Source organism: Schistocerca piceifrons, chromosome 3 (assembly GCF_021461385.2).
Source record: "Schistocerca piceifrons isolate TAMUIC-IGC-003096 chromosome 3, iqSchPice1.1, whole genome shotgun sequence".
In the NCBI taxonomy this organism is placed as follows: Eukaryota; Metazoa; Arthropoda; class Insecta; order Orthoptera; family Acrididae; genus Schistocerca; species Schistocerca piceifrons.
This window is the reverse complement of record NC_060140.1, coordinates 848,375,901-848,388,481: the sequence shown is the minus strand read 5'-3', so window position 1 is coordinate 848,388,481 and position 12,581 is coordinate 848,375,901. Positions and strand designations below refer to the sequence as shown.

The window sequence follows — 12,581 nt, the reverse complement described above, 5'->3', positions numbered from 1 at the left end:
TGCAGAACAATCATGGGAAGCAGTTGCATCCTTAAAATATCTGGGAGTATGACTATAATCAATTTAAAATGGAACAACTCCATAAAACCAGTCGCATGTGAGGCAGATGCTGGTCTGTGATTCACTGGATGATTCCTCAGGAAATGTAGTCCACTCAAAACTTTTATTCAACCAATACTTAAATATTTTTCATAAGGATTAATGAAGGAAATAGAGAAGATCTGAAAAAAGTGGTAGATGCTGCAAGAGAGGTGTACTGCATCACAATATTGTTTACTTTTAAAGTTCCGAGAGTGTGAGTTTTTGCATATGTCTTGCGACAAGACTTGAAGATAAAATTAGAGAGATTCAAGCCCACACAGAGACTTATCAGCAGTTGTTCTTCCCATGAATGGCTCGTAAACTTCTACAGTCGTCATCGACCAAGAGTGATGAAAGTACGAGCGCCACTGATGGCAGTGCTAGCAGGCAAAGACACCACAGGTCGATAGCCACTGCAGTGGACACCCAAGTTGCATTGAGCCTTCAACCAGGTAAAAATGACATTTCAAAAAGCAATTCTTTTAGCCCATCACCACCATCATCAGTAGTCATAGGTGCCAGCCAACATGCAACTGGAGCCACACATCACCAGTATGTGGAAGGCTGTTGGCACCGTTTGTTTTTTTCTCACGAGCTCACAGAATCCCAGCTCAAATGGAGAGCAGCAATCTGATCGCTGTGTGAAGAAGTGTGGCACTTTCGCCTGTATGTAGAGGCCAGACCATTCATAATATACGTGGACCACTAGTCTGTAACCTTTGTCTCGAGCAAACACAAGAACAACTGGTCACACAGAGCAAGCACAGGGAATGCAACTCTCAGTGTGGTAAGCAAACCCAGAGGAGATACCGGTAGTTTGCACCAGGGGTGGTCGATCTGTGCAGTGCAAAATTCACTGTATCCAAAAGTGTCTTTTAGTTGACCTACAGAGGTGATGATCATGCAGGATAGCTACAGTGGGGTGGGGGCAGGGGTGGGTGGGTGGGTGGGTGGGTGGGTGGGTCGGGGTCGAGGTCGGGGTCGGGGTCGGGTTCGGGTTCGGGGTCAGGGTCAACTGGGGGCCGAACCACAAACTAACCCTGGGTTCGGTGTGGGGGAGCGGCGAGGTGGGTGGACTGCTGTGGCCTGTTGTGCAGTTACTGAGGGCTGTGGTGGGATGAGGCCTCTGTCGTTTCTCTAGGTCCCCGGTACAATACACAATACATTTGATGTGGTCATTGGATGTTTCAGTGATATTTTGAATGTAAGAGGTATTGTGAGAAAGGTAATAGACTTGATTTTATTATCTACCAAAGTTTTTACTTTTTTTGAACAACAGTATTTTCCTTCGGCAGCTATACACTGGCAGAGTCATCAGTCCCGGCCTTGGTAGCAGTGCTGAAATGCTTTGACTGGTAGGGTGTTTAACATGTCAGTCACGTTCTTTTGAATGTTCTCCAGAGCCCCAAAATGACATCATTTTACGACATTTTTTTCAATTTTTGGAAAAGAAAAGAGTATTGAGGACTCAGATCAGGTGAATAGGGGCTGTGGAACAACAGGAACGCCTTTGAGGTAAAAAATTCCATGAGGGAAGTGGCCGTGCAATGTGTGGCATCATGACGCAGCATCCGTTGTCTGCAGTGTCTGGTCTCACTCGATTGAGCATTTTCCTGAGCCTTTCAAGGGGAGGAACAAATGTTTTATGCACAATACCCCTTACTGTCCTTCTGCTCAATTTTGAGGTTTTGCGGCACAATTTCGTCACAACCCTTTTGCATGTGCAAAACTTCAGTCAAAATTTGATGTACGGTGAAAGTGTTTAATAGGTCACTTGTCATCCTTATTGTTAAATGTCGGTCTGATCTCACAGCAGCACACACACACATTTGACATTCTCAACAGTTTTTGAAGTTGAAGATCTCTGTGTGTGAGGTATATCTTCAATGTACTATCTGATTCGAGTCATTGAAAAAAATTTTCTTCTTGATGAGCAATGTTTCCCATAGGTCTCTTTCAACTTTTCAAAGGTCACACTTATAAATTCCCCATGTTTAACACAAAAGTCGATGGCATAACGTTGGTCTAAATTCCACTGTTGCATTTTCATAACATGCAACAGAAACACAATTTCACTGATGATGCTCTCAAAAATCGTGTGATGACTGTATGGAGTTGAAAAGAACCAAATGACTGGAGTAGATGTGCACGTTGGTTCATACAGTTAGAACGAAATACCCCCATGAACCATGGACCTTGCCGTTGGTGGGGAGGCTTGCGTGCCTCAATGATACAGGTGGCCGTACCGTAGGTGCAACCACAACAGAGGGGTATCTGTTGAGAGGCCAGACAAACATGTGGTTCCTGAAGAGGGGCAGCAGCCTTTTCAGTAGTTGCAGGAGCAACAGTCTGGATGATTGACTGATCTGGCCTTGCAACTCACCAAAACGGCCTTGCTGTGCTGGTACTGCGAATGGCTGAAAGCAAGGGGAAACTACAGCCGTAATTTTTCCCGAGGGCATGCAGCTTTACTGTATGGTTAAATGATGATGGCGTCCTCTTAGGTAAAATATTCTGGAGGTAAAATAGTCCCCCATTCGGATCTACTCAAGAGGACGTCGTTATCAGGAGAAAGAAAACTGGCGTTCTACGGATCGGAGCGTGGAATGTCAGATCCCTTAATCGAGCAGGTAGGTTAGAAAATCTAAGAAGGGAAATGGATAGGTTGAAGTTAGATATAGTGGGAATTAGTGAAGTTTGGTGGCAGGAGGAACAAGACTTTTGGTCAGGTGAATACAGGGTTATAAATACAAAATCAAATAGGGGTAATGCAGGAGTAGGTTTAATAATGAATAAAAAAATAGGAGTGCGGGTTAGCTACTACAAACAGCATAGTGAACGCATTATTGTGGCCAAGATAGACACAAAACCCATGCCTACTACGGTAGTACAAGTTTATATGCCAACTAGCTCTGCAGACGATGAAGAAATTGATGAAATGTATGATGAGATAAAAGAAATTATTCAGGTAGTGAAGGGAGATGAAAATTTAATAGTCATGGGTGACTGGAATTCGAGATTAGGAAAAGGGAGAGAAGGAAACATAGTAGGTGAATATGGATTGGGGGAGAGAAATGAAAGAGGAAGCCGTCTGGTAGAATTTTGCACAGAGCATAACTTAATCATAGCTAACACTTGGTTCAAGAATCATAAAAGAAGGTTGTATACATGGAAGAAGCCTGGAGATACTGACAGGTTTCAGATGGATTATATAATGGTAAGACAGAGATTGACGAACCAGGTTTTAAATTGTAAGACATTTCCAGGGGCAGATGTGGACTCTGACCACAATCTATTGGTTATGAACTGCGAATTAAAACTGAAGAAACTACAAAAAGGTGGGAAATTTAAGAGATGGGACCTGGATAAACTGAAAGAACCAGAGGTTGTACAGAGATTCAGGGAGAGCATTAGGGAATGATTGACAAGAACAGGGGAAAGAAATACAGTAGAAGAAGAATGAGTAGCTCTGAAGGATGAAGTAGTGAAGGCAGCAGAGGATCAAGTAGGTAAAAAGACGAGGGCTAGTAGAAATCCTTGGGTAACAGAAGAAATATTGAATTTAATTGATGAAAGGAGAAAATATAAAAAAGCAGTAAATGAAGCAGGCAAAGAGGAATACAAACGTCTCAAAAATGAGATCGACAAGAAGTGCAAAATGGCTAAGCAGGGATGGCTAGAGGACAAATGTAAGGATGTAGAGACTTATCTTAGTAGGGGTAAGGTAGATACTGCCTACAGGAAAATTAGAGAGACCTTTGGAGAAAAGAGAACCACTTGTATGAATATCAAGAGCTCAGATGGCAACCCAGTTCTAAGCAAAGAAGGGAAAGCAGAAAGGTGGAAGGAGTATATAGAGGGTCTATACAGGGGCGATGTTCTTGAGGACAATATTATGGAAATGGAAGAGGATGTAGATGAAGATGAAATGGGAGATACAATACTGCGTGAAGAGTTTGATGGAGCACTGAAAGACCTAAGTCGAAACAAGACCCCGGGAGTAGACAACATTCCATTGGAACTACTGACGACCTTGGGAGAGCCAGTCCTGACAAAACTCTACCATCTGGTGAGCAAGATGTATGAGACAGGTGAAATACCCTCAGACTTCAAGAAGAATATAATAATTCCAATCCCAAAGAAAGCAGGTGTTGACAGATGTGAAAATTACCGAACTATCAGTTTAATAAGTCACAGCTGCAAAATATTAACGTGAATTCTTTACAGACAAATGGAAAAACTGGTAGAAGCCGACCTCGGCGAAGATCAGTTTGGATTCTGCAGAAATGTTGGAGCACGTGAGGCAATACTGACCCTACGACTTATATCAGAAAATAGATTAAGGAAAGGCAAACCTACATTTCTGGCATTTGTAGACTTAGAGAAAGCTTTTGACAATGTTGACTGGAATACTCTCTTTCAAATTCTAAAGGTGGCAGGGGTAAAGTACAGGGAGCGAAAGACAATTTACCATTTGTACAGAAACCAGATGGCAGTTATAAGAGTCGAAGGGCATGAAAAGGAAGCAGTGGTTGGGCAGGGAGTGAGACAGGGATGTAGCCTATCCCCGATGTTATTCAATCTGTATATTGAGCAAGCAGTAAAGGAAACAAAAGAAAAATTCGGAGTAGGTATTAAAGTCCATGGAGAAGAAATAAAACGTTGAGGTTCGCCGATGACATTGTAATTCTGTCAGAGACAGCAAAGGACTTGGAAGAGCAGTTGAACGGAATGGATGGTGTCTTGAAAGGAGGATATAAGATGAACATCAACAAAAGCAAAACGAGGATAATGGAATGTAGTCGAATTAAGTCAGGTGATGCTGAGGGAATTAGATTAGGAAATGAGACACTTAAAGTAGTAAAGGAATTTTGCTATTTGGGGAGCAAAATAACTGATGATGGTCGAAGTAGAGAGGATATAAAATGTAGACTGGCAATGGCAAGGAAAGCGTTTCTGAAGAAGAGAAATTTGTTAACATCGAGTATAGATTTAAGTGTCAGGAAGTCGTTTCTGAAAGTATTTGTATGGAGTGTAGCCATGTATGGAAGTGAAACATGGACGATAAATATTTTGGACAAGAAGAGAATAAAAGCTTTCGAAATGTGGTGCTACAGAAGAATGCTGAAGATTAGTAATGAGGAGGTACTGAATAGAATTGGGGAGAAGAGGAGTTTGTGGCACAACTTGACAAGAAGAAGGGACCGGTTGGTAGGACATGTTCTGAGGCATCAAGGGATCACAAATTTAGCGTTGGGGGGCAGTGTGGAGGTTAAAAATCGTAGAGGGAGACCAAGAGATGAATACACTAAGCAGATTCAAAAGGATGTACGTTGCAGTAGGTACTGGGAGATGAAGAAGGTTGCACAAGATAGAGTAGCATGGAGAGCTGCATCATACCAGCCTCGGGACTGAAGACAACAACAACAACAACAACAACAACAACAGGTCACTTGTCATCGTTATTGTTAAATGTCGGCCTGATCTCACAGCAGCACACACACACAGTTGACATTCTCAACAGTTTTTGAAGTTGAAGATCTCTGTGTGTGAGGTATGTCTTCAATGTACTATCTGATTGGAGTCATTGAAAAAAATTTTCTTCTTGATGAGCAATGTTTCCCATAGGTCTCTTTCAACATTTCAAAGGTCACACTCATAAATTCCCCATGTTTAACACAAAAGTCGATGGCATAACGTTGGTCTAAATTCCACTGTTGCATTTTCATAACATGCAACAGAAACACAATTTCACTGATGATGCTCTCAAAAATCGTGTGATGACTGTATGGAGTTGAAAAGAACCAAATGACTGGAGTAGATGTGCACGTTGGTTCATACAGTTAGAACGAAATACCCCCATGAACCATGGACCTTGCCGTTGGTGGGGAGGCTTGCGTGCCTCAATGATACAGGTGGCCGTACCGTAGGTGCAACCACAACAGAGGGGTATCTGTTGAGAGGCCAGACAAACATGTGGTTCCTGAAGAGGGGCAGCAGCCTTTTCAGTAGTTGCAGGAGCAACAGTCTGGATGATTGACTGATCTGGCCTTGCAACTCACCAAAACGGCCTTGCTGTGCTGGTACTGCGAATGGCTGAAAGCAAGGGGAAACTACAGCCGTAATTTTTCCCGAGGGCATGCAGCTTTACTGTATGGTTAAATGATGATGGCGTCCTCTTAGGTAAAATATTCTGGAGGTAAAATAGTCCCCCATTCGGATCTACTCAAGAGGACGTCGTTATCAGGAGAAAGAAAACTGGCGTTCTACGGATCGGAGCGTGGAATGTCAGATCCCTTAATCGAGCAGGTAGGTTAGAAAATCTAAGAAGGGAAATGGATAGGTTGAAGTTAGATATAGTGGGAATTAGTGAAGTTTGGTGGCAGGAGGAACAAGACTTTTGGTCAGGTGAATACAGGGTTATAAATACAAAATCAAATAGGGGTAATGCAGGAGTAGGTTTAATAATGAATAAAAAAATAGGAGTGCGGGTTAGCTACTACAAACAGCATAGTGAACGCATTATTGTGGCCAAGATAGACACAAAACCCATGCCTACTACGGTAGTACAAGTTTATATGCCAACTAGCTCTGCAGACGATGAAGAAATTGATGAAATGTATGATGAGATAAAAGAAATTATTCAGGTAGTGAAGGGAGATGAAAATTTAATAGTCATGGGTGACTGGAATTCGAGATTAGGAAAAGGGAGAGAAGGAAACATAGTAGGTGAATATGGATTGGGGGAGAGAAATGAAAGAGGAAGCCGTCTGGTAGAATTTTGCACAGAGCATAACTTAATCATAGCTAACACTTGGTTCAAGAATCATAAAAGAAGGTTGTATACATGGAAGAAGCCTGGAGATACTGACAGGTTTCAGATGGATTATATAATGGTAAGACAGAGATTGACGAACCAGGTTTTAAATTGTAAGACATTTCCAGGGGCAGATGTGGACTCTGACCACAATCTATTGGTTATGAACTGCGAATTAAAACTGAAGAAACTACAAAAAGGTGGGAAATTTAAGAGATGGGACCTGGATAAACTGAAAGAACCAGAGGTTGTACAGAGATTCAGGGAGAGCATTAGGGAATGATTGACAAGAACAGGGGAAAGAAATACAGTAGAAGAAGAATGAGTAGCTCTGAAGGATGAAGTAGTGAAGGCAGCAGAGGATCAAGTAGGTAAAAAGACGAGGGCTAGTAGAAATCCTTGGGTAACAGAAGAAATATTGAATTTAATTGATGAAAGGAGAAAATATAAAAAAGCAGTAAATGAAGCAGGCAAAGAGGAATACAAACGTCTCAAAAATGAGATCGACAAGAAGTGCAAAATGGCTAAGCAGGGATGGCTAGAGGACAAATGTAAGGATGTAGAGACTTATCTTAGTAGGGGTAAGGTAGATACTGCCTACAGGAAAATTAGAGAGACCTTTGGAGAAAAGAGAACCACTTGTATGAATATCAAGAGCTCAGATGGCAACCCAGTTCTAAGCAAAGAAGGGAAAGCAGAAAGGTGGAAGGAGTATATAGAGGGTCTATACAGGGGCGATGTTCTTGAGGACAATATTATGGAAATGGAAGAGGATGTAGATGAAGATGAAATGGGAGATACAATACTGCGTGAAGAGTTTGATGGAGCACTGAAAGACCTAAGTCGAAACAAGACCCCGGGAGTAGACAACATTCCATTGGAACTACTGACGACCTTGGGAGAGCCAGTCCTGACAAAACTCTACCATCTGGTGAGCAAGATGTATGAGACAGGTGAAATACCCTCAGACTTCAAGAAGAATATAATAATTCCAATCCCAAAGAAAGCAGGTGTTGACAGATGTGAAAATTACCGAACTATCAGTTTAATAAGTCACAGCTGCAAAATATTAACGTGAATTCTTTACAGACAAATGGAAAAACTGGTAGAAGCCGACCTCGGCGAAGATCAGTTTGGATTCTGCAGAAATGTTGGAGCACGTGAGGCAATACTGACCCTACGACTTATATCAGAAAATAGATTAAGGAAAGGCAAACCTACATTTCTGGCATTTGTAGACTTAGAGAAAGCTTTTGACAATGTTGACTGGAATACTCTCTTTCAAATTCTAAAGGTGGCAGGGGTAAAGTACAGGGAGCGAAAGACAATTTACCATTTGTACAGAAACCAGATGGCAGTTATAAGAGTCGAAGGGCATGAAAAGGAAGCAGTGGTTGGGCAGGGAGTGAGACAGGGATGTAGCCTATCCCCGATGTTATTCAATCTGTATATTGAGCAAGCAGTAAAGGAAACAAAAGAAAAATTCGGAGTAGGTATTAAAGTCCATGGAGAAGAAATAAAACGTTGAGGTTCGCCGATGACATTGTAATTCTGTCAGAGACAGCAAAGGACTTGGAAGAGCAGTTGAACGGAATGGATGGTGTCTTGAAAGGAGGATATAAGATGAACATCAACAAAAGCAAAACGAGGATAATGGAATGTAGTCGAATTAAGTCAGGTGATGCTGAGGGAATTAGATTAGGAAATGAGACACTTAAAGTAGTAAAGGAATTTTGCTATTTGGGGAGCAAAATAACTGATGATGGTCGAAGTAGAGAGGATATAAAATGTAGACTGGCAATGGCAAGGAAAGCGTTTCTGAAGAAGAGAAATTTGTTAACATCGAGTATAGATTTAAGTGTCAGGAAGTCGTTTCTGAAAGTATTTGTATGGAGTGTAGCCATGTATGGAAGTGAAACATGGACGATAAATATTTTGGACAAGAAGAGAATAAAAGCTTTCGAAATGTGGTGCTACAGAAGAATGCTGAAGATTAGTAATGAGGAGGTACTGAATAGAATTGGGGAGAAGAGGAGTTTGTGGCACAACTTGACAAGAAGAAGGGACCGGTTGGTAGGACATGTTCTGAGGCATCAAGGGATCACAAATTTAGCGTTGGGGGGCAGTGTGGAGGTTAAAAATCGTAGAGGGAGACCAAGAGATGAATACACTAAGCAGATTCAAAAGGATGTACGTTGCAGTAGGTACTGGGAGATGAAGAAGGTTGCACAAGATAGAGTAGCATGGAGAGCTGCATCATACCAGCCTCGGGACTGAAGACAACAACAACAACAACAACAACAACAACAGGTCACTTGTCATCGTTATTGTTAAATGTCGGCCTGATCTCACAGCAGCACACACACACAGTTGACATTCTCAACAGTTTTTGAAGTTGAAGATCTCTGTGTGTGAGGTATGTCTTCAATGTACTATCTGATTGGAGTCATTGAAAAAAATTTTCTTCTTGATGAGCAATGTTTCCCATAGGTCTCTTTCAACATTTCAAAGGTCACACTCATAAATTCCCCATGTTTAACACAAAAGTCGATGGCATAACGTTGGTCTAAATTCCACTGTTGCATTTTCATAACACACAACAGAAACACAATTTCACTGATGATGCTCTCAAATATCATGTGATGACTGTATGGAGTTGAAAAGAACCGAATGACTGGAGCAGATGTGCACATTGGTTCATACAGTTAGAACGAAATAGCGTTGCCAGATTGTTTGCAGTGTTGTCAGTCTCGTCATTTTTCACACATAGCTTGTAGTGTTCAGCTGTTTTGTGATGCATGTACATTTGTGCTTATCATTAACATATCGTATATGTACGTTATGTGTGAGCTTCTGTCTAGTCTTATGTAAGTCACAATGAATGCTTCTAATTAAATATTGATAAAGAAATTTATTTACAAATATTTTTATGATGTCTTTTTTCTGTTTTCCTCTTTTGCTTAGTTGCTTTAAATTCTTGGAGGTATGTACCATCTATGCAACCAATTGAAAGCAGTTTGTTTGTTGCCATACGTGTTTCACTTAATTTATTTGGGAAGCGTCATAAGTGGCTTGTAATAAATGTTTCCTTTTTTTACATAACAATAAAAATATTATGTGGTAGATATAATATATTGCTATATTACATTCTGTCATGTCCTTTTTTCTTTTTTTTTAAAAAAAAAGATTAAAATCAACTTTTTGTTGCTCATATTGTGTTCCTTACGATTTCTAACAGCGCTACAAATTGTAAGTAACACCAAACGATAAGTTCACATTACGAACTTTGTGCTGCAAAAAATTGATTTTAACCTAACAGCACTAGAGATCGTAAGTAACACTGAACGATAAGTTCTCATTATGAACTTTATGCTACAAAAACTTGATTGTACCCTAAAAAAACAAGAGAAAGCCACGACAGAATGTAGTATAGCAGCATATTATATCTACCACATCAAATGTTTATTGTATGTAAAGAAAGGAAACATGTATTACAGGCAGCTGATGATGCTTCCCAAATAAATGAAGCAAAATGCATATGGCAGCAGACAAACTGCCATCAATTGGTTATATAGACGGTACATACCTCCAAGAATTTTTATAATGTGTTAACATTTATGTCTTTTTAAAATAACAATGAAATGTGATGCTAAAATGGTAGCTTTATTATCTCTGTTGGAATCGCTAACAGCCACAAAAAATTTCCTTTTAAGGCCAAATGAGTGTTGCACCATCAATTACTCACGGGGATATGTCACTCTTGGATAATGAAACAGATGTCCCTGACCTGAAGCTTCCATCCATTGAGAAATGGATTGGGGAAGCTAGAGCAGCTATGGAAGCAGCAGGGAAGTTATCACCACAACACATTTCTCATGGAAATGAAACATTTGAAACGTCAAATGCCCAAGAAGAAGAAACTGAAGACAACAGCTTCATCCAGACAGAAGAAACTACACGTGGCTATTCAAACATGAAGATTGGTAAAATAAATGGTGAGAGCTTTATCTAGTAGACTGATGTAAATTAGAAAAATGTTCACAACTGTACAGCCATATTTCATGATTTAATTTTCAGCATAATTTACTCTGTAGTTTAGTCTACCTTGAACACAGTACTGTTGGATTAGTGTTTTCTGAGATGCTTCAGACTATCACAATAATAATTGTTTTTAATTAAAATAGTATAATTCTCTTTGTACTGATTATTTCAACAATGAAATAATTTTTGATTTCTAGTAGCCATTTTTACAACTTCAGAAGGGGAGAAGTGATATGGGGCCAATATGAATATTCTCATTGCTATTCAGCTTTCTCTAACTATCCAATATTAATAATTTATTAAATTTTACTTTACTGTTGATGGAGATGCTGTTAACTATTTTATTGTCAGTCAGTACCTATGTTAGACCTGATAACATAATACAAAATCAAACTGACTACAGGAATACAGGAACAGTTTTACTTACGTCAAAACATCCTGGCACCAACATACAGCTAGACCACAGTCCTCCATTGGTAAAAAGTGAGGTAGAAAAACTGAACAAAAACCCCAGAGTACTGCTAATAATAAGTGGGTCATTTTGTCTTCCATTTTGTTGGAACTGTCCAATGTTATATTGGGTTTACCATCAGACAAGTAAAACGCAATTCAACTGTTAGTCTTAGGGCCTAGATATAAGGCAGCTTGTTATATCATTCTTTGGAAGCATCATACCAAGTTGGAGCTACACCATATGTTACATAAGAAATTTACATCAGTGCAGGACGTTTGTATATTTTTATTAAATGTACTTGGTTAAATTAGCCTTGTCAATTGATCTTCAATATTTTACAATGATGTCAACAGATCTTCATGAAAATGACGTGTATGAACTTTTTTATGTTTCTTTTGTATTAATTATTTCATGGATCACTTAACCACTATACTATGAGCAACTATGCTACACTTCATCTTTTGACAAATTTTGGTTTGATATGGAACTATATTTTAAGATGATCTTCACAAAAATGTGGAACATTTCATTTATAATGTGATGTAACATTTCTCTGTAAGACAGTTTTATGAACCTGTTAATGATCTTTTGCATAAGATTTGGTGGATTGCCTCACCATTGATATATGAACAAACTCATTTTAAATTGGCATTTCTTGATTTATTTTAAAGGTGATATGCAAATATACTTGCTGAATTTATTTATTAAAAAAGGTTTTTAAACTACTATATTGCAATTAAAGTGGGTTAGTTATTTTTGTAATACAAAGAGTGTTATGCATACTACATGGTGCAAACTGAGGCTACTGTATTTGTTGTAAACAACCACTTAAGTTTCCTTTTGCACATACACCAGTAAAGTCATATAGTGACATCTAGTGCTGCGAGATTGGTGGATGGTAACTTACTCAAGTAAAGTCATATAGTGACATCAAGTGCTGCGAGTTTGTTGGATGGTAATTTACTCAAATGGTATGTTGACTAGGATGGATCATCACTATTGGATAACTTGGTGCTTTACTTATTTTTTATGTTAATCTGATTATGTAATTTCCTCATACTTTAACACTGAAGATGGCTATTTATAGTTGAAATTTGTATATGCAAGAATAATGAAAAATGAGTGGGATTGCGACTGATTGCTGTGTTCCTATCCTTTATTAAACTCTGCAACATGTTTTGTGTTGTG

General features: G+C 39.5%; 1 protein-coding gene across 1 annotated transcript in view; it reads left to right on the top strand.

The window, feature by feature from the left end:
• Nucleotides 1-12,581, top strand: part of LOC124787730 (huntingtin) — a 392,251-nt gene that overhangs the window by 87,658 nt on the left and 292,012 nt on the right. The window contains exon 8 of the mRNA XM_047254577.1: nt 10,612-10,893. Within this exon, the coding sequence (XP_047110533.1) occupies nt 10,612-10,893 (282 nt within the window). The remainder of the gene's footprint in view (nt 1-10,611; nt 10,894-12,581) is intronic.